Genomic DNA, 26,270 nt, shown 5'->3' with positions numbered 1-26,270 from the left:
TTTAAAAATATAGATTTAAGTTTATTGCACAATCGTTGCTGGAGACTGAGGAGTTTGAGAGCCTGTCTGTTACACAGGACGCTAACGCTGGACAGACATGAGGACAGCAGTGTCTAAAGCACACAGACCTAACGAGGCGCCGCGGGGTTCATCCCGTCAGCGCCACATCCGGGTATTTATGCAGGTTTCATGCTTGCACGGGTTCAGCTGGACAGTTCATACATGATCATGAAAGGTATGGAGAGCTAAATAAAACCCCCCGCTGCACCGCTGCCGGTATGACACAAGTGAATTCATTTCATTTGGCTGAGGTATGGCTTCAGGCGCGCCAGTGTCAGTGCACAGGAGGCTCCGCTAGGGGGAGCCAGAGAGGTGGGAAAATGCGGAGACGCTGCAGATGTGACAGTTATAACAGACAGACCCTCCCGGAAGCCCCCTTCGTCCTAAAACAAAGGGCTTCCCTCGCTGCACGCGCACAGGACTGTGCAAAAGTTTTAGACCGCCTTTCATTTATTTGATGATGCTTGCAAAAAATTTTCAAAGTGATTCTAAAATCAATTTTGGGGGAACAGTGGCGCTCCCATGAAATGTTCATAAGAGTGGCCTGTAAAAAAAATAAAAGAAATATAGCAAAATAACAATTATGAGGATAAAAGTCATATTAATTTTTTTTTAATGAATATTTTGAGAATAATCAAAATATTGTACTGTGACTTTATTCTTGTAATTTTATCATTTTTATTTTCTTAGCATGGCATCAATAGCCCACCATAATCATTATATAAATAAAACAAAAATTATATGTACAAATGGAAAACCAGATGATAAACAAATTTATATGCATATTGTTAATTTTATGAATGTATTATTAATTATGTTTTATATATGTCTTTATTGAACTGATGTTTTCTATGATTCGAACATGATTGTTATTTTTCAGGAGGGGGCCATGAGCCCCCTCATACCTCCACTTGGGGGCGCCACTGTTCATGATTCATTTAGATCCTCAAAGATTTTTTAGCAGATTTTTGCTGCTTATTTGCACTTTTTTTGTTGAATTTAAAGTGGATTCACAAAAACATCTCCCTCCTAAAGTTGAGTAAAAAAGCAGCTAAAGTCGTCACTTTGCAGCAACATCTCATGAAATAACTTTTGCACAGCTCTGCAGACCAGTGTCAAAGTTAGGATCCACAGAATTACAGATATAATAATAATCAGCTTTTAACAATACAGAGAATTCATTATAAACATGTTGTTAAACAGGCTATCCGGCACCTGTGTTGTTAAAAAAAACGTATTTTGTTAGTCATGTTTTACTTTTTTTCTCCATTTAACATTCAGACAAAATAAACAAACACAAGCCTTCCCACCAAAGGTTTTCCTTCTTCTTGTTACAAGGTTCACAGAGCGAGCAGACTGGACTAACGCTGGCGGGCGGAGCCCCGTTTCGGGTGGCGGCACCCTGATCGGCGCGTCCTTCGGCTGATAATGCATAGTTTGACCGGTGGAAGTCAGGAGGTGTCCACTAGCCCACCAGAGAGGTCATTAATGTCTTTCTTGAGTCTAAAAATGTGGTTACACTTTGAAAGCGGCTCTACATTTAGCATTGAAACAAATTTAAGGATCTTCTTTTCTGTTCTTTACATATATATGGACACAGCTAAGCGAAACGTTTTTGATATCTGAAGCACAGCAGTGAAGCCTCGTCTGCTTCTGGATTAACCCGCTTCCTTCCTGCACTGTTTGCTCGATTAATCTACATGTATTTACATCATCTTTTATGATCTTAAAATGTGTTTCCTTCCAATCCAGAGCCCTTTGGAGATTAGCGATCAGTGCAGTAACATCCAGGAGAGACTGAATTACGATGACTGGATGATTGGCTAACACTATGAGACATCAGTTTCTGTTTCAGAGCTACGTTCATGCAAAGTTTTAGTTTCATTCAATGGCCAAAATACATTAGTTTCTGCGTTTACATCGCAAACTCTACTTACAGCAGGTAATAACCACTATCAGGCTTGCAGTAGTAAAGTCTGGCTGAATTTTTCAGGGCGTAAAAGGAGCGGGTGGCGTCACGCTCTGAGGCTAGCGAGCGTGACGAATGACGGGGAAATCCTTCTCTCACCTCTGAGTCAGAGCCGACAGGGGAAGCAGGCGGCGTGCTGCACCCGACCCGGAGGGACCGAGGCGACGTCTGCCGCCTGCAGACAGACTTCAGGGGCAAAACGCAGCAGCACGGACATTTGGGATTAAACGGCTAAATGATTAAACCAAAAACTCAGGTTAGATTCTGACAGAGTATAAGGGATACGCTGAGAAAACAAAGGAATAAAATTACAAGAAGAAAGTTGTAACAATATGAGGATAAAGTCGTACGAGTAGAAACTCGTACAAGATTCAAGTTGAAATATTATGAGAACAAAATTGTACGAGAAAAAAGTCGTACGAGAATAAATTTATAATATTGCAAGAATAAAATCAAAATAATTCCAGAATAAAGTCGTATTATGAGAATAGCAATTTTTATTTCAATCGTATTCTCATAGCAGTATGACTTCATTCTTGTAAAAAAAAAAAAATTGTCTTGTAATTTTATTTCTTTTCTCTTAGCCTGGCACTAACAGCACCCCGTATAAAACCAGCGCTGCTGCAGGTTTTAAAAGAGCCGAGGGTGAGGAGGTTCATTCCTGTTTACAGCAGTTAGGCTGGAAGAATAGGCAAATTATAAACACATTAAAACAGAATAAAATTACAGTTTTTAGTTTTGAAAGAAAGCGCAAGTCATCATAAAACATATGGCTGGAGTGCATTTACATTAAAATATAAAGTGGTAATTATGTGCCTTTGTAGTGGAAGAAATTACATTAAAACTGAATGTAAACATGGACCAGCAGCAGGATATAAACAATTTTTATAAAATTAGCGACAGAAAATCAATAAATTTACTTTCACATAAATAAAATCCAAATAAAAACAGTTATAAATAAAAGAAATTCAGCACTTTTGGCAAATTATTAACTGCCATCTATTTCATTTAAGCCGTTTCTGTTGCCACATAAACGTCCAAATTTAAAAAGTAAACAGAGAATATAAAGTCATTTCAGACCAAAAACCTGAGGTTGTTACGCAACTGTGCAAAAATAAAAACAAAAAAAAGTGCAAACACCCCTGTACAACCACAAACTTCAAAGTGTTTTATTTGGGTTTTATTTGAGATACCAATTTTATAGAAATCTGAAAGGTGCGGCGTGCATTTATATTCAACCCTCTTTACTCAGATACCCCAAACGTTTGTTTTCATCTCCCATTAGTAAAACACAGTCCTCCTGTTTGTAAACTAATCTGAGGAAACTTCATAGAAAATTAGTGAATACATTTTATAAATACCTAAAATAAAGATTGGGCATTATTCGTCTAGAAGCAGTCAGGACGGGAATGGAGGAACTACAGAGAATCAATCTGTTGTGTTCATAGATCATAAAGTCTTTTTGGCCTCAAAACACACCTTCACCATTATAAAACACGGCGGAGGCAGCATGATGCTTTTCTTCAGGAGGGAGAGAGCAAAATGGGGTTAATACAAACACATGCCACAGGTTTTTATCCTGAATCATTTTGAAAATGACTCATTTTTTCTGGTTAATGATATAAAATCCCACTAAAACACATTGAAATCTGAGGTCGGGATGTGAGCAAATGTGAAACAAATTTGTAAACTCATAAATAATTCCTGAATTTAAATGGCACCGAGATACGGCACAAAAAAATCAGATATTGCAGCTGCGTGAATCAGGAATGAACTCCTCACCCGCGTTTCGTTTGGACGGAAACGAGCAGAAAACCAGGGAATAAACTGAGAAACTCCATATTTAGAGAGGGAATCCTGCGGCGACCCCATCATGAGCGCTTAGCACAAAAAAAAAAAAACCGTGAGGGAGTCCGACTGTGTGCTGCGATGCTGATGGGTCGAGATATGGATGTGCTGCATAGGTAGCAACAGTGACATCTGAGAGCAACCGACGGATATTTAAGATATCATCTCTGACTCCCTGAGTTCAGCTGGCTCCCACATCTTCTTCAAATTAAACAAAATTGGTATCAAACGTTTGTGCCGCAAAATCTTTGTTTGTGGCGCTATCATTTTAAATTTAGTAATGTTTCCAGAGGTCATTAAAAGTCAACCAACCAGACCATATCTACAAAATCAAGCAAATTTGGTATTAAACAACTTTTTTCTTCTTGATTTTAGAAATTATAGCAGCACAAACAAAGATTTTTGCTGCACAAACAGCAAGTTGATTAAAACCGCATTTTGTTGAATTTTGTTGTTAATTTGGACTGACTGGTTGACCTTTGATGACAAGTCAATATCTTAAAAACTATAGCAGCACAAATAAAAGAAATGCTGCACAAGTGTAGAACAGATGATTGACACCAAAATAATAAAAAAGGGGATTTTTGTGCCGCTACCATTTTAAAGTTATTAGTAAATGTTAGTAAATGTTTCCAGAGGTCAAAGGTCAACCAGTAAATCCATATTTACTAAATCAAACATATTCTGAGTCAATCAGCGGCACTACAAATATTTTAGCAGCACAACTTTTGTTTAAATCTTAGAAATTATAGAAGCACAAAAAAAACTTGCTGCACAAATATATAAAATTGTATTGACACCAAAATAATCAAACAAAATATGGCGTCAATCAACTGTGCTACGTTTGTGCTGCAAAAAGTTTTGTTTGTGCCGCTATTATTTTATACATATTGATGTTTCCAGAGGACATCAAAGGTCCATATTTACAAAATCAAACAAATTTTAGCTGCACAAGCAACTTTTTTTAAATCTTAGAAATCGTACCGGCACAAACAGAAAATGTTGCTGCACAAACATAGCACAATTAACTGACACCAAATTTGGACAGGTTGGTTGACCTTTCATGGCCTCCAGAAACATTTATTAATATCTTTAAAGTTTAAAACAATAGCGGCACAAACAAAATGTTTTGCTGCACAAATGTTTGAAACCAACTTCGTTTAGATTGAAGAAGTCAGGCGGCGGGCAACTTCACTCAGATTCACCTACTTTTTGACTGTGCAAAAGTTTTAAACCATCCCTCATTTCTTTAAATGTGACTCCAAATAGTCAGATTTTCCTTTTCATCTTTTGAAGCACAAATGTCAAACTCATTTCAACGAATCACGAATGTCTTCAAAGGACCAGCTAGGCCAAAAAACCATCAACAAACTACTAAAATATTACTAAATAACTCTCTGCATTCAATATAAACTTTGTAAAGTTAAATAATCTTGATATCTTTTGACATATTTATAATTTGGTAGCATACAGATAAAAACCGCCGTGATTTAATTGATAAAAATAATATTTAGGCCACATGGAAAGATATGACGGGCCGGATTTGGCCCCCGGCCCTTGGGTTTGACGCACGTGCTTTAAAGATCAACAGTAATGAGAAAAAGCAGCAAAAATCTGGAGAAAAAAGACTCATCTGTCTGCTTGGAATCAAAATACAGATAAATGAGGGACAACAAGACTTGTGCACAGTAGTGTTGATGTTCATTTTACTGTTTAAATGTTTCCACTTCTCTGTGTCTTAAGTGTTTGTGTGGTTTTGTCCACATTTCTGTGCGTCTTACTTCTCTCTGCCTCCGCAGAAATGTCTAGGATGGATGAAGATATAAACATTCTGAGTTTAACACATGCAGAGACGCTCAGCCCCCCTCAGAGGTCCTTTCACTTCCTGTCCCAGAGGACGGGGGGCTGGGGTCAGTCGGAGGGACAGATGTAGCTGTTGATCCACAGCAGGTCGTCCAGGACGCCCCAGTGCAGGTAAAGGATGGAGCCCACCACCAGTACGTGCATGATCTGGTGGCTGTTGCACCAGTAGTCGAAGAGGCCCGGCCGGAAGCGCTCCGGGATGCGTGTGATGTTGATGACCCCGCCCAGCACGGCCAACGCGTCCATCATGAGGAAGTGGCGTAGCGAGGTGGGGCTGCCGCCACCCACGCCCACGCCGCGCAGCAAGAAGAAGGAGAAGCGGAACACGGCCTGCCAGGCGAAGGAGCGCAGCCGGCGCACGCTGCTGCGGGCCGTGACTGCGCAATAGATGGCGTGTGTGGACAGCAGGATGTAGACGAGCAGCGACACGGTGCGGATGAAGGGGTAGCACCACAGCGTGATGTAGACGATAGGGAGCGCCCCTGAGGAGGGAAGACCAACAGGGTCAGAAAGGTGTCAAAGGAACTAGTTACATTTACATGAGTAACTTTTTGGAGTATTTTTACTTCACTGTACTTTTTACTTGTACTTTATTGCGACTCAAACGTGAGTAAAATTTCTGGACACTCTGCCTACTGATAGTAACTTCACTGAATGATGAATAAGCTTGTTGTATTGAACAGTTTAAGATCAGATTATGGTCTAATCAAATCATGTTCATTACATTTCTTTGCACAAAACCGTTCTCTGATAATTTGATTTAGGCTTAATTTCAAACCTAAATCTTGAAATTAAGCCTTTAGTTATACTAACTAATCTTAGTATAATGATACTAAGATTAGTTATCATTAGTATAATGATTTATGGCTCATTCTGACGCCATAAATCAGAATGAGCTGATTTATGGCGTCATGTCACTTTAAATCCAAATAAGACGCTGCTGGCCTCGACGCCCCTAACTCAACGTTTACACTTGCACATGAAAATAGCTGCAATTACACAGCTCTGAAAAGCAGAAGTGGAGCCTCCTGTACAACCAACAAGAACGTGGAAAGTGGTTTCTGGATGGTAAATCAACAACAAAACACTTGTCTTTTCCAGCAGCCATTGTGCAGCGCATAGAGCAGTAAAACCAGCTTGGGTTGCTAGGTAATGACACAGTACTCATTGAATGAATGTGACTCAACAAACGGGAGGTTATTGAAACGGCTCATTTTCCAGACACCAAAAACCAAGAAGTTATTGTCAAAAACAACACTTGAGAACCCAATAGAAGAAGAAAAATATGGCAAGTGTGAATTTTGCATTAAAAAAATCCCTTTTTAGGTATATTTGGTTTTTAAACCATTAAAATAGGCTCTAAAAAAATAAGTGTTTTTAGAGGGTGTCTGTAGTATTTGGATTTTAGCTATTCACGGACGGCTGTGTTCCTGAGAAAACCCGGGTTCACGGTACCCTCCACGTATTTTAGAATCTCAGCCATCTACCAGTGAAGTCAGCAGTGATATCCAGCAAAGTAAAGGTCACTGGATTCAATAAATATTTTACAAACTATAGATCCTCGAGTGTGAAGCAGCGGGAAATAAAGCATCTTGTAATTGATTTAAGTTCAGTGTAAACATGGAGAAACAGTAAGAACAGTTGTATTTTTTTAAAGACACTTTCACACAAGCACTCTAGACAAACTATAACTCATTGGTCTGGAAAGTCAGGTTCATTTGGAGGGTGTGAATACTTTGTTTTGTTTTTTTGTTTGTTTTTTTGCCATTTTCTCCACTGTTTGTTCAATAAAAGCATCAATAGATTTAAATACGAATGGGAATGTTTCTCAAGAGCAGCATTTGTGTTTGTGGGGCTATAATCGCTGTGACACACAGTCCCAGCCATACGGTTACCTAAAAAAGAAGTAATAATTCTTCACTTTTATCATCCCAACAGTACCACAAAATATTGTGACAAAACTCTAAGTCAGTGTAACTGTAAGCTCTGTCCATTTACCACTTAAAAACTAAGATCTATTTATCCAGTCTTACAATTTAATTAGAAAAAATGCAGTTAAGTACTTTTGTTTTACTGTCATTGAGTTCAAACGTGGTCCACGTTTTATATCTGTGCTCAGCAATTTTAAACAATAAAGCTGTCGGATGTAAATTATTAATGCATTGGAATCGGTACATGTAAAGCAGAGGAATCGATTCCCATTGTCCGGCGTGTACAAATGCATAAAAAAATACATTAATAATAAAGCTCCACTCAGTTTTATCACAACATGATAATACAGAGGTCACTAATCATCGAAGACGTTGGCTACTTGCTTCTACAAGCACCGCTGAATGCAGTGAAATCAATACAGCTACACCTCCAGGCAAACAGCAGCATGGTAAGTCACCAGGAGTCAATACAGCAACATTAAACCCTGAGAGCAAACAGCAGCAATAAAAGAACGGCCGCTGATGAAACGACTGGGTGGAGGCGGCTTACCCAGCGTGTTGATCATGCAGATTCCACAGACGTCCAGCTTCAGCAGGGTGTGGTAGACGGGCTCCCCGCCCTCGTGGTTCATGAACAGGTGGTAGACCACGGAGCCCAGCTGGGGCGACAGGCAGGCCAGGAAGTGCACCACGCCCAGCCAGGTGACGCTGATCTGAGACCAGGGGATGTTGAGCGGGAGCAGCACCAGGAAGCAAACCAAAGGGATGCCTGGAACATAAAGGTTAAAAAACAGCTCAGATTAATACGTTTGTAGCAAGGGCTGAAAACGATTAATCAGATTCATCGATTTTTTTTTAAATAACAGTCAACTAATTTAGCACTTGATTAATCGCTAACTGAAGTATATAGATCAGTGATGCCCAGGCTACGGCACGCGGGCCAGATCCGGCCCGCCGCCACATTTGGTCCAGCCCCCCGAACAATACCAGAGAGCATTCAGATTTTTTTCATATATTGTATTTTCCAGTTTATATGTGGATTTTTCTTCAACCACCAGGGGGCTCTGTAGCAGGAGGTGTGTCCTGTAAACTGTGGGTGTTCTGTTTTGCATGGCGCATTGCTGCCATCTGTTGGACTTTTAGGGAACTGCTTGACTTTTATGTTATTTAATCAGTATGGTTGTTTGCTAGCGGTAGAGCAGATGAACACACGTGTTTGTTATGAACGCCGCATTCCAGGTTTCCCTCAATGAAATATATACTAGTCGGTCCCAGTGACCGTTTCACTAACGGTTTTTGCCCATGTGCTTTCTGGGTAAAAATCAATCGAGAACTCCCCCTCCCCCCCCGTCAACAATTTCCGGCAGCGCAGGTGATAAACGTGTCACACTTTTTCTGTTACAAACTGACTCCGGTCCTCCACCAGAGAAGGGAAAAGTTATGTGGCCCTCACAGGAAAACGTTTGGGGACCCCTGATATAGATGTTTAAAATACTATTTGTTGGAAGAACAACACACCCAAAAATGTATACAAAATAAGATGAAAAAAACCCACCTTTTGTAAAAAGGAAATCTCTTATTAAACACCTTCAGCGATGCGTTTATGCAAAAATGTATCAATTAGTGTACGAATAACCATGAATGCTTTGGCAATTAAATGTTTATTATTTAAAATAAGAAATTGCATGAATTATTTGTTTAGTTGAAACATCAACAAACTTATCAGGAAGTAGTGCTACAACTATTATTTAGTAATCGATTAATCTGCAGATTATACTGAGGATTTATTGGTTAATCAGTGTTTTAAAAATTGCCATTCATTTAACCACTTAAGCCTTTTAAACAATATTAGATATACATTAACAGACAAAAGTAAACAAATAATTAAGTTTCTCTTTTAATTAAGAAAATAAACATTTCATAACATTCCTATAGTAACTCTGAAATGGGTGAAGCTAAAACTGTAAATTTAGGCTAATCATATTTACAGACGAAGATGTTTTAATCTTAAATGTAAGAGGTTTTTTTTATAAATTTTTTTTGCTTAATTACTGCTTTAAATATGTTTTTTTTAGACTGAATACTTCAGTTAACGATTAATCTGTTACTAAATTAGTTGCCTATTGTTTCAATGAACGATTAATCCAATTAATTGTTTCAACCGTACTTAAAAAAGTACAGTTCTCAAGCTGTGTGTTTTACAAATGAGGTGAAAAGCAGTGGAGGACTGGCACCAGAAGAATCCACTCAAAAACAATAAAATAAAAAATAACACAGCAGCTCTGACAAAACCAAATTAAGGTGTCATGTTTGCTGTGATGGATTATCTGGCTCAGGACTTTGGGTTGCTGTTTCTGGAAGCAAACAGGAACGATTCAGGATCTGCTGAGCGAATGCACACAGCAGCAAGAAGAGCCGGAGAGAGAAACGTACTTATTGGTGCTCCGTCCTGAGGGAGAAACAATGAGAGCTCATTCCAACGCAGCCAAAGGCGATTCGGCTACTTACACAGGTTGGCAGAAAAAAAACCCCCCTGAAACATGGACTACAATACAAATATATATCACAACTGCAACCGGATTCTCAGAGGACATTTAAGCAATTTCTGACATATTTTGGGTGAATTTGAAATGAAAACTTTGTGAGAAAACAAATGTACAACCTACAGAGAAGTACTGATACGTATAACAATCAGAATCTGCTATTTATTTTATTGAGATTTTTTGTGATAAGTCAACAAAAAGTGTTGTTGGTTCTTCTACGTAATGTCTCAAAAGCAAAAAAATTGGATGGAATTATGTCTAGACTTTGACTAGGCCATTCTCCTCTAATTAACCCCTCCAATTGTAGCTTTGGCTTCATGCTTAAGGTCCAGAACGAAGTATTTCTCAGTCTCTAACAGGTTTTCTACCAGTTTCTCACAGCATGATGCTGCCACTACCATCTTTCACCATTCCACAGACTTACCGACGTTTAGTGGTGTAACCACTTCTGTTAATCCACTAATGAATTCACAGCAGAGTTAATTTTTCAGCATTTTCGCTTTGAAACCATTTAGCACACTTAGCTTCCATAGCACTAAATTACTTTGTAAACTTTCAGTAAAATAAAGTTTGACATCTGTGTTGACGTTTTGGTTGTCGACTGATGAGAATTCTTCAAGTACCCAGATGTCTATATTCATGCTCTTATTTTGAAGCCTGTTTACGCAGCAATTCCATTTCCTGTACAGAAGTTTGCTTTTTTTACAAAACTTTACTGAACAAGTGGCAAGAATAGAAGGAATTAACAAATGAGGTGTAGATATATAGGAAAATATAGAACGTACTGTATGCCACTGACACTTGGTGGGTGTGAACATGGTTGAAATTAGCACTTTAGCGTTAGCTCCCACTAACTTTCTATGCTGGTACAGCACTTTAGCCTTAGCAGAACTAATGTTTATAATTAGTGCTTTAGAGTTACCACCACTGCTGACATTAAATTAGACACAGATGGACTCTATTAAATTCTAATGAACATTTAACAGTGGAACTGGAAGACATTTTAAACATCCAAAACAAATGAACACAAACAACAGAAACAAATAAAATGAACTATGAAGTCGTTGTAACTAAAATTGTCCTTCAGAAAATTGCTAGTTGAGACAAAAGAACCATATTAAAGACTTTTGTCGTCCAGTTTTTCATTGCTTATTGTGACAGGCCCAAAATCTCTGAGAAATCCACCGAAGCCTGTGGCTGTCATGTGACTAAATGTAAATAAAGTGGTTTGAATAGCTTTGCAAGGCAGAGTCCCACCTGCTTCTCTCTGTTTGTGCTCACTCTGCCCTTTTCAAAGTCGAGGCATTCGTCCTGAGCAGGTGATACAGTGAACGCCGGCCACTGTAACATCTATTTTAGGTGCGTTATCTCCTCCCCTCCCCCTCCACTTCGCCGGAGCAACCGAACTCAGGCGTGGACGGCGCGGGGAGGAACTCCTCTGAACGCCTGCAGCATGAAACGTGTCTGCGACCCGAGCCGAGGGCAGGAGGTTTCCAGTTCGCATGCAAAGCAGCTAGTTAGAAACCTCCAGGCCGTGAATGTTCTGTGATTACTGCGGATGAGGCGTCTCTTTGTGATCCAGCCGCCGTTTAATCTGTGACGCCGGAGCGCCACGAGCTGATGACCTTCAGAGTCAGGAAGCTGGTTCAGTTTAAGCCGGCGAGCGCGGAGATGATGAGCTGACGAAAAAAACGACAAGAGACGCTGCTTAAGAGCCGCGTTATTGGCTCCTTATGGCGCGACACTGAGAACTATAAACAGATGGACAAAAAGATGAGACACGGCTGCAGAGATTAGCACATTACTGAAATTAAACTAAAAAAAGAAAAGCATATTGTGTAACTGTGACATTTATACTGCAAAAGCAACATATTACCAAGTATTTTGGGTTCAGTTTCTAGTGCAAATATCTTAATACGCTTGAAATAAGATAAAACTACCTTACAAGTAATTTCTCAGCAAGATATAGTGGTTTGTTTTAAGTCAATAATTCCTTAATATTGAGTAAAAAGTACATGTTGCATTGGCAGATTATTTTACTAAAAACATGGGAAAATGTCTTGTTATAAATGAATTAATCTACCAATGGAACAAGAGCTTTTTCATCAATATTAAGAAATTAATAAATACTTAAAACAAGCTCTTATTTCTTGCTGAAAAGTTACTTTTAAGTTAGTACAACTGAAACAAGACAAAACTAAGATTTTTGCACTAGAAAGCAGACAAAATACACTTGGTAAGATTTTGTTTTTGCAGTGTTTGACCTTATGTAAAAATCCACTCCAGGTAATTTTCACAAACTGCTTCGTTTCAACAGCAAGTTAAACTTTTTTTTTATAACAAACAGATAAAAAAAAAAGTACTTTCCTCTTATTATAAAAGCCAAGAAATAAATCTGTATGTTCACTCAATAATATTATACTGCAACAAGATGCATTTAACTGCAACTAAATAATATGATAAATAATATTACAGGAGAACCGTGTTGTGCGTTTGCAGGACTAATTTAGAAACACATTTTGAAATATACATTAAACTTTATCAAGAAATAAATTTGATCCTTTAATTTAGTTATTATTTATCCTTTTGTTGCACTTAAATGTTTATGTAGCTGTATTTATTGTAATTCTTATTTTGTTATCTGTTAGTATGAGTTACTGAAAAGGCTTAAGTTTTCTATAACTAAACATGTGTTGAGCCATTGGTTTTTATATTTACTCTTAAGTTCAATGGTTTTAGTCTTTGTTAGGCTAAGTCTGCAACAATCTAATTATCAAATAATCCTTAATCCTATCAACTTTATATAGTCTACATGTAAAATAATATGTGTAAAAGTAAAATCCCTGCAGTAAAAAAGGTACTAAAATGTCGTCAATTCACTGCATGAAATAGCTTCAGTTTGTCGCTTCAAAGCAAATCTAAGACAGTAAAATGGTTGCATGCATGGCGGCGTCTTCATAACGACATTAAATATTCATGGCGCCGCCATCGAACAAGGTGGGGAATTTTTGCAACATGTCACTGTACGTTGACTACATTTGCATATTTGCTCTGCTGCCGTAGTACAAACAAAAACACAACACCAGCAGACGGAGCAAAATCATACGGAAGACAATTAGGGCCACAAATAAAAAAAGAATTACCATCTTTTTTAAAGAAAAGAACATATGGGAATTAAAGATGGGAGATTAAAGCCTCAGATTAAATTCAGAGACTGTAATCTCTGAATTCTGACATTTCTTCTCAGAATTTTTATTTCTCAGAATTTGGACTTTCATATCAAAATTTAGCTTTTTTTCCATCAGAATTCCGACGTTTGTGTCAGAATTTGATCCCAGAATTCATACCTTTTTTTCAGAATCCTAACATAAGACTTTATTCTTATAATTTGTACAAATTTTTCCCAGAATTTGGACTTTCATCTCAGAATTCTGACAATTTTTCTCACAAGTCAAACTTTTTTTGTTCTCAGAATTCAGACTTTTTTTCCCCACCCCTCAGGATTTAGGTCAGAATTTGGACTTTAATTTCAGAACTCTGGCTTTAATTTCAGAATTAAGACCCATTTCTTAGAATTCGAGGCATGATGTCAGAAATCGGACTTTGGTCCAAAAATTTTGACTTTATTCTCTGAATTCAGAACTTAATCTCAAAGGTTGGTCTTTGTTTTCTCAAGATTTGGGTCAGAATTTGGACTTTAATCCCAGAATTCTGACTTCAATTTCAGAATTAAGACCAATTGTTTTCAGATTTCAGTGTTTTTTCCCCTCAAAATTCAGATATTAATGTCAGAAAATCACCTCAATCTCAGAATTAAAACTCCCCCCCCCCCAGAATTCTGACATCAAGGTTAAGATTTGAACTTTAACCTCAGAATTGGGAATGTTTTGGTCATAATTCTGGCTAATTTTCTCAGAATTCAGACGTTAATGTCAGAATTTTGACTTTATTCTTAGAATTCAGACTTGTGTTCAGAGAAAATAAGTCTAAATTATTTTTCCTTTCCATTTCTTCAACCCTCTTCCATGAAATCATCTCTATAGCAGGCTTCTTCCACAATTGTATGTAATTATTGTGAGTTAAATGCTCCCCTGAGACTTTTTCCTGGAGCTCTCTGTGGCCCTGCAGGTCCATTTTTCAACCAGAGGGTTTATCCTCAACCTCACCTGTACTAACGCACATCATGCGGATTCATTTTGTATTTTTATTCATCTTTTTTGTACTCACCGTGTGTGTAAATGTTCCCAAGTTCATTGTGGAGGTAAAACAGGCTCCTGATGCAGTCCTGCACGGAGGAGATGGGCCGGTATCCAGTCAGGACGTATTTATTGAACTGGAGATGTGGCGGGGAGCTGGCCCAGTCCAGCAGCCTCGGTCCGTTTAAAAAAGCCATAGCGAACAGAACCGTCAAAAGGACGCCGCCGAACAGATAAAACACAGACTGCACCCCTATGTACACGTTCAGCAGGATTATTGCGACCAAAACCTTATGAGATATCATTGGTGTCTATTTTTTTGTTTTTGTTTTGTGTGTGTGTGTGAGAGCTCACGTCAAGTCTCTAAGCGCTACCCGGCAACGGCGCGTCCGTCTCGGCGCTGTTTGTTCTGAACCCCCGCTGTCCGTGCGAGTGTCATCCGCAGGGATGGAGGCGGACACGGCCAGTCATACGCATGATGGTGTACGCTCCGGACGGTCATTACATTATTCGGCATTGATGAAATGTGTGCGCGGCGCCTAGAAGCGCATAGGACGGGACGTTTCCTGTCATCTTAAAGCCGCTTCTCGGGGATTTACTCAACGCTCCGGTGCGGCAGGGCGGGCTGGAAGGATTCTCGGGCGGTGATGCTGCGAGAGCCGCAGGTCCATCCGACTCCAGAGGATGCTACTAGCTTGACTCCAGCGGTCAGATTTACTCACGTTAGAGCGCTAGGTCAAACGAGGGGAATTAACTCGGTCGGCTGTCTTTCGCTGAGCTTTTAAAAAACAGAGAAGCTCCGTGATTTTCCAGCGGAGATTTTGAAGGACTACGGGCTAGCAAGCCGGGCAGGCGGCTACCAACGTCCGGTGACAGGGGGTGAGGAAGCTGGTGTCTGAGCCGGCCTTTTCCGCATTCTCAAGGCTCGGTGAATCATTTTAATTTTCCCCATATTATTTCTGATCCAGTTGTCTCCTAGCATTGATTCCGGCGGACGGCATTCCTTAAAAAGCGGCTCCCTCTCTGTCGGCCTTAGATCCGCTGCATCGCCTCCAACAGTCAAGCTAGCTCACCGTGAGCAACACTTCCGGCTGTTTCTTTTCAAAATAAAGCACTCGCTGTAGAACATGCCAGAAAGGAACATTTCGTGCAGCTTAATTCTTTCACGGCACCTTCAGTCTCTATGTCTGCAGCAGGAACCCAGAAAGCAGGAAAATAACGATCTTACATGAAGTGCAGAGTTGGGTAGTAACTAGTTACATAAAGTTACATTTACTTGAGTAACCTTTTGGAAAAAATTACTTTTACGAGTTTTTTTCACTACGCTTTACTCTTTACTTTTACTTGAGTAATTTTATTATGAAGTATCGCTACTTTTACTTGTGTAAAATTTCTGTGTACTCTCCCAACTCTGAGTAACTTCACTGAATGAAGAACGATACGTTTTTAACCAAAAATTTACTGGATACACACGCAATTTTATTTTGAAATAAATTGATTTGGAAAAATGCTTCTTTTGCCTGATTCTGGTATTTTGTAATTAAATAGTTTACTTAAATTTAGGTCTATACCTAAATTTCAGATATTTTATTTTGGTCTGTCTGATGATGGTATTTATAAATGTATAAATTATTGGTAATTTGATCAGTTACTCAGTACTTAATAAGGCCACTCTTACTTGAGTAACTGGATGGTTAACAACAATTTCCATTTTAAAAAGTAATTTCACACACATACACTTATCAGATAACCCAGTACTACAGTAATAAGGTGCAGTCCATTAGGTTGTTTAATGGACTAATTGAACAAAAAACATTTATATTACCATCCCAAAAATTTCTAAGTACTGTTCTATAAATAGATAGAAGTCAGGATCGACTATCTGTTGTCTCAGAAAAAACACATTCTGTAAAGACAAAATAAAGGGAATATTTTCTTTAAATCAAGAAAATAAATTATGTTTTTTTTATTGTAATAACATGATTTAAAAGTCAATTTAAAAAGGTTAGCTTTTCCAATAAAATTAGCTTGAGGATTGTCGGCTACCAAGTCCAAAAACTGTGTGAATTTATTAATGATATGAAGATATTTTTAAACCAAAGCCATTACAGCTGGAAATTACTTTACAAGTTACTGATCAAGCCCAAAATCTCTGTATAGACTCAGATTGGACCTCCAGAGACACATTAAGACAGTTACAAAGTTGGCCTTCTATCACCTGAAGAATACTTTGAGAATCTTGAGAAACTCATGAGTTTGTCTCATTTATTACTGCGGCAGTGACCTCACAGGTCGTTTTTGCTGTTAGTTTTTAAATCACATCTGCTGCTGTTCTATCAATCTTCCAGATCACTCAGGTCTTCTGGTTCTGGTCAACTCTGCATCCCCAGAACCAGAACCAAACATTCAGCTTTTGTGCACCACAAATCTGGAACAAATGTCCAGAAAACTGCAAAAATGCTGAAACACTGAGTTAAAACTCATCTGTTTAGAGCTGCCTTTGATTAATAATAACTGTAACAGCTTTAATTGTTGTCTATAATCCAACATTTCTTTGCTTTATTTTACCACTACAATCTACTTTTTAATGTTTTCATCATGTAAAGCACTTTGAATCGTTTTGTTGCTTTTCTGTGCAATTACCATGTAACCATATAATGCCAAGTATATTATAATAATAATTCATGAACTCATTTTGAACACTTTCTAAAACACAAACATTTTGTTTAAAAGTGAAAAATCATTCCCAAGATGTGGGGTATTTTTTAATAGAAAGATTTTAATAATAATGTACTGAACTTCAGTTTGTGAGTAAAGTCTAGAAGCAGCAGGTTATGGCCTGTAATTCTCTGAAAAGACGTTGTTGAAGATTTGGGTGAATCAGACCCCACCCCCACTCTCCCCTCCGTCTGTTTTCTGAACCAGATGACTGGTGATTCTGTGAAACAGAAAATAACAGATCTCCCACTGGACAAAGCAAACGTGGCACATTAATCAGATGTGGTTCTGCTTTTACTCTGACTTGGGTTTCTGTAGAAACGGATTAATTTCAAATAGAGAAAACGATGAATAGATTTAAAGTATTATTTTCATTTTACCTCCACGTTTCTTCTGACTGGAGTGTCGTCATTTAGAAACTTGAGTCAGAGTGAGAATATGTGAAAGTTTAGGAGGATGGAAAAAAGGTCATCCAACCCACCAACAATAAATTAGAAAAAAAACAGTGGAAATGTAAAAAAAAGTATGACATTTATGTAGCAACAGGAGTCTTTAGCATTATCAAATATCTTGCAACTGCAAAAATAAACAATCATTTGATATTATTGCATATCTGTTTGCATAAACATTCGCTGGTGAATATTAATTACTGAGCAATTAACAAGTTTTTCAGTTTTTCACACCGTAGGACCAGTGGTGGTGTACCTGCTATGCCCCAGTTCTCCATGTGGTTTAACACAATGCAGATAAATGTCTTTCAGTATCTCTCTTTTGCCACCAAAACCCACACAACAAAAAGCAGGTGAGAAAAATAATGATTTGAATTCACATGCATGAACAGATAAAAGGACCAAGAGGAAGATGAACCTCTTTTTTTTTGGCTCTGTTGGTCTTTATTTGAGACTGGTCAGACAGGAAAGTGGTGATGGGAGAGAGAGAGAGAGAGAGAGAGAGAGAGAGAGAGAGAGAGAGAGAGAGAGAGAGAGAGAGAGAGAGAGAGAGAGAGAGAGAGAGAGAGAGAGAAGATGTTCAGCAAAAGGTCTGCAGAGCGAGATCGAACCCAAGATGGCCGAGTCCAAGACTGAGGCCTCTGGATCTGGGTCACACATTAGAACTACTGCAGCGCTGCAGAATGATGGATGGATGGATGGATGGATGGATGGATGGATGGATGGATGGATGGATGGATGGATGGATGGATGGATGGATGGATGGATGGATGGATGGATGGATGGATGGATGGATGGATGGATGTGAATCTTTCATATAAAATCCAACATTAAAAGCATCTGGTCAGAGTAAATTTACTGTAAATCTAAATATTTATGAATTGGTTATAAATTATTGGTAATCATTTAACCCGATGGCCTCCAGTGGTCCGGATGTGTGGCTCTTTAAAAAAACAACATGAGAATTGATCTGGGTGAAGGAACCCCGCATGCATCTCTGCCTGCTCTGGATTGTGTCTCTGCTGTCATTTTGTTGTTAAGCCCCTTTAGCCAGAGTTTGTGTGTCTCAAATAAATACTTTATTTTGTGCAAATTAGTCAAACAGTTAAAAAAGCCCACACTGTGTACTTCATTTGACACTGCAGAACTGTTTGCATCATCATTTTCCAGTGAATATTAAGAATTTTTGAGCGATTAACAAGATTCTTGGAGTTTACCATCATGTGACTGGGTGGTGTACTTGTTAGCGCCCCTGTTTTCCATGTGGTTTAACACAATGCAAATAAATGTTTCAGTGTTTCCCTTTTGTCACCGAAGGTCACAGACCAAAACCAGGTGAGAAACGACTTTTCGAAAGTTGCTGTAGTGCATCCGCTGCATCCATGCAACAATTTAACAACGCAGCGCTGCTTCTGACGCTCAGTGCTGAGGTAATGTATGCAGCGCAAAGGTAAGTCCGCGCTTCCTCTATGAACCTTTTACATTTAAAAACATTTCATTATGAATCAACACAATAATTAAAAGATAAATTCTAACTTATGTTTGTTTAAATATTTAAAATAAAATATATTGGCATTTTTCGAGAACTTATCAGTTGTAAACAAAACACTGGAGAGAGAGAGAGAGAGAGTGGTGGGAGTTGATAAGTATTAATATGATACAATCAAATAATGAGTTTAAATAGAAGCGAGTGTATATAGTTTTGTTTACTATAAACACTCCATTTCTATTGCCTCTAGATTAAAATGTTTTTACGCTCTAACTACTATACAGTGACTGAAAGTGAAACAGCAACTTACATGAAAGATGAGCTCTCTTTGTGGTTTTATGCCATCTGCCAGTGCAGGATTCAGAGATTAGACACGATTTAAAAAACATCTTTGTTGGCTCAAAAATCAAAGCTACATATTTAGTCTGCTCACCAAGTCTAACAAAGTCCAACGGTTTGACATTTTGCTTAATGCAGAATTACTGAGACCAGCACTCAACTAGACTCAATCAGGGTAAAGATCACAGTACAGGTGAAAACGTTGGTGTCATTTTCAGCTCAGATCTGTATTTAAGCATCAATAGAAGGTCTGTTATAAATTAACTTACTTTAACAACGTCAGAATCAGTGGTGGAGAAAGTATTCAAACACTGTACTTCAGTAAAAATACAAACAAAAGCAAAAATGCACTTCAGTCAAAGCAAAAGTCAATATTTTTACTTGAGTAAAAGCATTTGCATTTAAAAATACTTAAAGTATTGAAAGTAAAAGTACTTTCTGTATGGTTTCTCCAATAAAATGGTTCTAAAGTATGTCTACTGTATGTATATTTCTAAATATTAGTACATAAATATTGTGTTATTTTAAGGAATAACACTGCAGATAATGCATGTTTTTACTGTGTCTGTGAAACACTTCAGGGATGACCTGCAGTGAAATGAGATTAAGCAGGAATGATTACACATTTAAAGTTTTTATCTAACACAACACACACAGATAATGTGTTATTTAAACTGCAGTAAACACATTCTAGGAAAAGTTGTCTGCATGAAAAAAAAAACATGTTCAGGTTTGGTTTCAAAGTACGAGAGGGTAAAGGCCACACTAATAAAATGAGCAAAATAAAATTATAAAGTCAAAATATTACAAGAATAAAGTTAAAATACTAAAGTAAAACTGTAGCTCTACAAGAATAAAGTGGTAATGACTTTATTCTAACATTTGACTTTATTCTCGCATAACTTTAGTCTTGTAATATTAAGACTTCACAATAGTAAAAAAGTTTTCTTAGTATGGCTGTAATGCTCCACCATAGCAAAGGGATCATGACAGAGAGATTTTTTTAAAAGACAGACACCAAAAACCAAACAGTTGATAACAATCCAGTTTTCTATTGCTTTTGATGGCTTTGTAAGCTAAATAAAAATGTCTTTTATTTTAACAGAAACATGTTGCTGTTGCATGTGTGCATCAGTGCCGGTGTTCTGCTGTGCCTCCCTCGGTGTACCACGGGTGTTTGCACCGAAGGGACACCCAAACAGTGTCAGGAAGCAGATATCGCCCCGGGCACCAATCTGGCAGGCGAAGGCTTTGATATAACCGCCATGGAGCGCAAAGGAGCCTTCGTGTTAAACATGGATGCATGGCGGCGCAAGAATAAAAAATGCACCCTGTGCGTCAACCCCTTCATGGAGAACAAGAAGCAGAAGCTGCCTCTGTCCGTGCTGGACTGGAGGGCCAAGCAGTCCTGCAACGCCAAGGTGTCGTCCAAGCTGCACAAATCCAGCGAGTCTCTGGTCAGCTCCACTTCTACTTCCGTTGAGAACAACTGGAAAGTAGGCTTAGAGTTTCAGACATTAAAAACGGGCGCGTCGTTGATGTTGGCTGGAACCACCTCCAAAGTAGCCGATTACTCCATGGAGAAAACAAAGAACGACAAGTTCAGCTTCTCCAGCCTCGGCATGTCCTGCGAGTACTACAGGTAGGAAAACCAGAACCCAAACTTTTTTTTAATGGAGCTGAAACGATTAATCTTGATTAATCACTTCTTAAAATAATCGTCAACTGATTTAGTGTTTGATTAATCGTTAAAGCTGCAGCATGTAGCGTTTGTTAAAACCGTCACCATGTTGTCATGAGACAGATAATCTATGAAAAGATCAGTATCCTCTACCATCTGAATAAACACACAACTCCTGACCAAAAACAACCAATCAGAACCAGGAAGAGGGTCTTAGTGCTGTCAATCAAACTCGTGTACGTGTTTTAAATGTGCTAATGGTGGAGAACAAGTCAATGATACAGGAAAAACAGTTATCCACCATCATCTGTGGCTATGCTAACTAGCATTAGCATTCGTGGCAGACTGTTGTGTTGTGGTGAACCAGCTGTAGCAGCAAAGAGCAAACAGGGAGAGTAGTCAGATGGGCGGCATGTGCACAAGAATGACTGACAGTGCTAAGACCCGCCTCCTGGCTCTGATTGGTTGTTTCCATTTAGCACTGGGAGAAGGCAGAGGAGCTCGATGTACAGCACAGTATGAGGATTATCTGCCTCATACTGTGCTGTCATGACATGATGACAGTTTCAACAAATATGTAAAAAAAAAAAATTATTAAAGTCACATACTGCAGCTTCAACAGGAGTAATGGTCGTCAACTAATTTAGTAATCAATTAATCGTTAACTGAAGTTTACAGACTTAAAAAAAGGCCACATACTGAAGCAGTAATTTAGCCAAAAGTGTACAAAACATATATAAACTTTGCATTTAAGATAAAAAAATGAAAAATAAAAAAAACTCTGCCTTTGTCTATAAATATGTTCTACCCAAAACTGTTTAGTTTTAGCCTCACCTGGTTCAAATTATGTAAAAAAACAAAAAGTCTCTTTTTAGGTACCTTTTGCTATTCAATTACTAATTGGTCAATCCAAAAACAGTCAACAGATGAACTTCTGGCATTGTATGAAAGATTTAAATGAAAAAATAGCACAAGGTGTATTTTTTAAAATGCATTTAATCACATAATCATCAGAATAATTGATAAATTAGTCAATCACTAAAATAATCATTAGTTGCAGCCTAAATATTTTGTTTGCAAAACATTAGTTTCATTGTTTATTTTTGTTCCTGCCTCACTGAAATCAGCTACCGAGTGTCGAACTCGGCCCGGCTGCACAGGGAATTCAGCAAAGCGGTGAATCAGCTTCCTCCGGTGTACAGCTCCGAAAGCAAGGCGCAGTTTTACAAACTCATCGACAACTTCGGCACCCATTACATCAGCAAGGTGCCACAAACCAACGCAACAGACTTTAACACCACCGCACTGTTTGTAGGCTGAATTGTTAAAAAATGCGTCTTTCCAGGTGAAGTTGGGTGGAGATGTTCAGTCTATCACCAGCATTCGTCAATGTCAGGCCAGCCTGCAGGGCTTTAGTGCAGAGGAGGTGCAGATGTGCCTGGAGGTGGAGGCGTCTGCAAGCTTCAGGGTCACAGTAAAAACTGAATCAAAACACTGCAAGAAGGACGTAGAGAAATCAGAGAGCAAGACGGCGTTTTCAAGCCTCTTCAGTGACAGGTACAGAGATTTCAGTCACTTTTCTCTATGTGATCCTTTCTAAACTAATAGAGGTTCCTACATTTCTTCCAAATGGAGAATGATGTGTTGTTTTTTCACTGCAAAAACACAAAATCTAACCAGTTTCTTGTTCAAATATCTTTGCAAACTTCAAAAAAGACAAAACTGTTTATTTTAGCTAACTTTTTATCAAAGGATAAGCGTTATGCAAGTTAATTGTAGTCGTTTTTTAAGTGGGATGTTGCTTACACAAAGGTTAGGTTGTGCAATGTTTCATTGCTACAAAAAAGATTATATTGAATAATCTTTGACTTCTCGACAGGTTTACAGAAATCAAAGGAGGCCATACTACAGAGCCAGACCTCCTCTTCTCCGCTGATAAAGACCCATCGGCCTACAAGGAATGGCTCAAGTCGATTCCACAGAGCCCTGATATAATCTCGTATTCTCTGGGCGCTCTGCATGAACTCCTGCCTCCTAAGTCACCAACATGGTCCAACCTGCGCTCAGCCATCTCCCATTACATCCTGGAGAAAGGTCTGGTGGTCAACTGCACCGAGCGTTGTAGAAAGGATTCGAGGGATCAGTGCGTCTGCCAGTGCCAAAACGATCCGGCGGTGAACCAGGACTGCTGCCCGACGAGGAAGGGCATGGTCCACCTGATTGTAACCGCACAGAGGGCTACGGGTCTGTATGGAGACTACTACACATCCACAGACGGCTTTGTGAAAGTCATTTACAATAAAAAAGAATACCGCTCACAAGTCATCAACAATAACAATAACCCAAACTGGAATATGGTGGTTGATCTGGGTTCGCAAGATCTGTCTGTAGCAAACACAGTGAGATTTGAAGTCTGGGACCAGGATAACGGTTGGGATGATGACAGCTTGGGATCTTGCGAGCCGCGTCTGCAAAACGGCATCAAGCAGGACGTCTGCAACATGAACCATGGCCGGCTGTACTTCAAACTGGAGGTGAAATGTGCTCCAAGTCTGACCGGTGCTTCATGCTCAGAGTACCAACCTACACCGATGAATCAGAGCCTGAAGAAGCTTTACGTGTCGCGTCACGCCCAGCCTATTCCCAAAGCCATGCTGCTGGAGATGGGAGTGTTTCTGAACGAGTCTGTGTCTGCAAAGTTAACCTTCAGGAAAAACCAGAATATTACTGCTAAAAGGCAAACATATTATCTTAAATAAGGCAAATGTTCACCACTGCAAAAACACAAAATTATAACAACTACTTCTGGAAGAGTTTCTAGTGCAAATATCTTCGTACATTTGAAATAACAAATCTAACTTAGTAACTTTTCTGCAAGATATTGGAGCTGGTTTTAAGTCAGTAATTCCTGAAATGTGACCTATTATTTTTCCTTGAACAGATTAGGATAGGCTATGGACTACACAAAATATGTTCATTAGATTTTTTTGCACAAAATCATTCTTAGATTTTAGTTTGTTCAGTTCAGAATGAGCTGTTTCATGGCCTCTTGTCACTTTAAGTCCAAATAAGCTGCTGTTGGCCCCTCCTCCAAACTCAGTATTTACACTCACACATGAAAATGGCTGCAAACAGATGTGCAATCATATATTTTTGAAAAGCAGAAGTGAGGCCTCCTGCACAACCAACAGGAAAGTTGTTTCTGCACGTTAAGTCAACATCAAAACACTTACCTTTTCCAACAGCCATTGTACAGCACATACAGTAGTAAAATCAGCTGCCTAACCGTGGTGGAGCTCCACTCAGGTTGCTAGGTAACAGGTGGAATTCTGCTGGGGTTGCTAGGTAACGGACCTGGGCTTCTGATTTATGACATTATTTTCCAGAGATGTTTGAAAAGCCTCAATTTCAAGACACAAAAATCATTAACTCATTGTACAAAACTGGCCGAGTGGCCTGAGGTTTTTAGAAGCAACAAAGACCCAAATGAAAGTTCAAAAAAGTACATTGAGCAAATTTTCACATGGTACGTCCCGTTTAATATTGATGGAAAAAGTACTAGTTCCACTGGCAGATTATTTCACTTATTATAACAAGACATTTTTTCCATGTTATGTGAAATGATCTGCCAGTGATATATATAAATAGTACTTTTTCATCAATTTTAAGGAATTATTGACTTAAACAAGCTCCTGTACATAACTGAAAAGTTTCTTGTAAGTTAGTTTAGTCTTATTTCAAGTTTACTGGAAACTAGACAAAAATACTTGGTAAAATTTTGTGTTTTTGCAGTGAGCTTAATTAAAGTTGCTGGCTCTCTATTGCTGAGATTGTTTTATTATCTGCACCCTTGCTTTAAATGTCAATCTTTTTAGAAAAAAAAAAAGCTAAGAACCATTTCTTTCAAAAAATGACAAAAAAATAAATAAAAATAAATAATTACAAGCCCCCAGATGTAGAGTCAATCAGACAGAAGATAAGAACACTTTCCTTCCCTTTTCACCATCTGTTAAACTCTGATTTTTGTCATTTTGGTCCATTTATGGATTCTTTTTTTTTTTTTGTGATTTTCTCATGTATTTGTTCAGATATTTTGTTCATTCATTTCTGTTTATTTTTAATTTCTGTTCATTACTAAAAGTAGTCTTCATCATGCATTGCCTAACATCCCCTTTCGTAAACAGCTGAGGCCGTTCCTTATTTCCATGTATCATATAATTAAAGAATAAAGTATGAGCATTTTTGCATAGTTGACTATATACCAAAGGCATATAGTCAACTATATGCCTATTAATACATTGTCTGTATTAATACATTGTTTTCTCTTGCAGAAATGGTAACTGTGATTATTACAAATAATTAGAAAAATGTGATTGCTGTTCTCTTCAGTTTCACCATTATTGAAGGACAGGTTAGGCTAAACTTATTTTTGTTATTTGAATAATCTACGCTGCTGAATTAAGCTGTACTGACCCCTTGCAAAGCATAACTAATAAAAAAAAAGTTTATAAAATTCTAGAGAAGTTGTGCACCTGCATGTTTTGGTACTTTCATTTGAGTCTACTGCTTCTAAGAACGTCTGAAAAAACACTCAGACGATTTTTAGCAACAGTTTAATGTTTCTTGGACCTGCACCGTTATCTAGCAACCCCAGCTGAGCCTGGCCCGGTTACCTAGCAACCCCAGCTCAGCCTGGTCCCGTTACCTAGCGACCCAAGTGGAGCTCCAGCATGTTTGGTCAACTCATTTTCCCGCTGTATGGGAAAGTCAGCTGTTCTGTTGACTTAGGGATTCAGAAAAGATGCTTGTATCAGTAGCGCCTGCAGCTGTACTTTGAAATATTACTTTAAGTAAAAAAAGAAAAGAAGAGTTTTGCGATTTTTTTATTATCTAACCCTCTTTACTGTTAACTAAATTGTGGAGAAAAAAGAGATTTTGTGTCAAAACATATTGTATGCCAAAGCCTAAATGTTATTGGTCAGTTTAATTTTATTTGTTTGGTGGATTGGTGATTTTTTTTTTTGTTTTTTTTGAATGAGCAGAGTTTGAAACCTTCTTTAGTTCTAAGATCGGTCGTTTGGATCCTGCCCGAGATTTCTACCATGTGCTTGGTTCTGGCAAGGTCGCCGTTTATGATCTTTTTTTGTGGTTTTGCGAACTGAAGAGGTAACGGGTCACTCGGTT

At 38.5% G+C, this 26,270-nt stretch overlaps 2 protein-coding genes across 4 annotated transcripts; one reads left to right on the top strand and one right to left on the bottom strand.

Moving 5' to 3' along the window:
* paqr4a (progestin and adipoQ receptor family member IVa) lies at window positions 1–15,463 on the bottom strand. 2 transcript variants are annotated; one of them, XM_008416365.3, is made up of 4 exons: window positions 14,765–15,463; window positions 14,442–14,663; window positions 8,222–8,440; window positions 1–6,222 (listed from the first exon to the last, which is right to left on the bottom strand). In XM_008416365.3, the coding sequence occupies exons 2-4, from the start codon at window positions 14,605–14,607 to the stop codon at window positions 5,789–5,791; spliced, it is 819 nt and encodes a 272-aa protein (XP_008414587.1). In that variant the 5' UTR covers window positions 14,608–14,663; window positions 14,765–15,463; the 3' UTR covers window positions 1–5,788. The 2 variants fall into 2 exon arrangements, with proteins under 2 accessions (XP_008414587.1, XP_008414586.1); XM_008416364.3 differs by having other exon boundaries at window positions 14,442–15,463.
* A 275-nt stretch (window positions 15,464–15,738) lies between these two features.
* Window positions 15,739–25,599, top strand: LOC103468949 (perforin-1-like). 2 transcript variants are annotated; one of them, XM_081610266.1, is made up of 5 exons: window positions 15,739–19,027; window positions 20,511–21,047; window positions 22,214–22,352; window positions 22,432–22,643; window positions 22,966–25,599. In XM_081610266.1, exons 1-5 carry the CDS (start codon window positions 18,864–18,866, stop codon window positions 23,843–23,845), a joined length of 1,932 nt encoding a protein of 643 aa, XP_081466392.1. In that variant the 5' UTR covers window positions 15,739–18,863; the 3' UTR covers window positions 23,846–25,599. The 2 variants fall into 2 exon arrangements, with proteins under 2 accessions (XP_081466392.1, XP_081466393.1); XM_081610267.1 differs by having other exon boundaries at window positions 15,739–21,047.
* The last annotated feature ends 671 nt before the right edge of the window (window positions 25,600–26,270 follow it).

The sequence above is a fragment of the Poecilia reticulata genome, chromosome 8 (genome assembly GCF_904066995.2).
Source record: "Poecilia reticulata chromosome 8, P_reticulata-male-v2, whole genome shotgun sequence".
Classification (NCBI taxonomy): domain Eukaryota; kingdom Metazoa; phylum Chordata; class Actinopteri; order Cyprinodontiformes; family Poeciliidae; genus Poecilia; species Poecilia reticulata.
The sequence above is the reverse complement of the archived record's forward strand: the minus strand, read 5'-3'. Positions and strand labels throughout refer to the sequence as shown.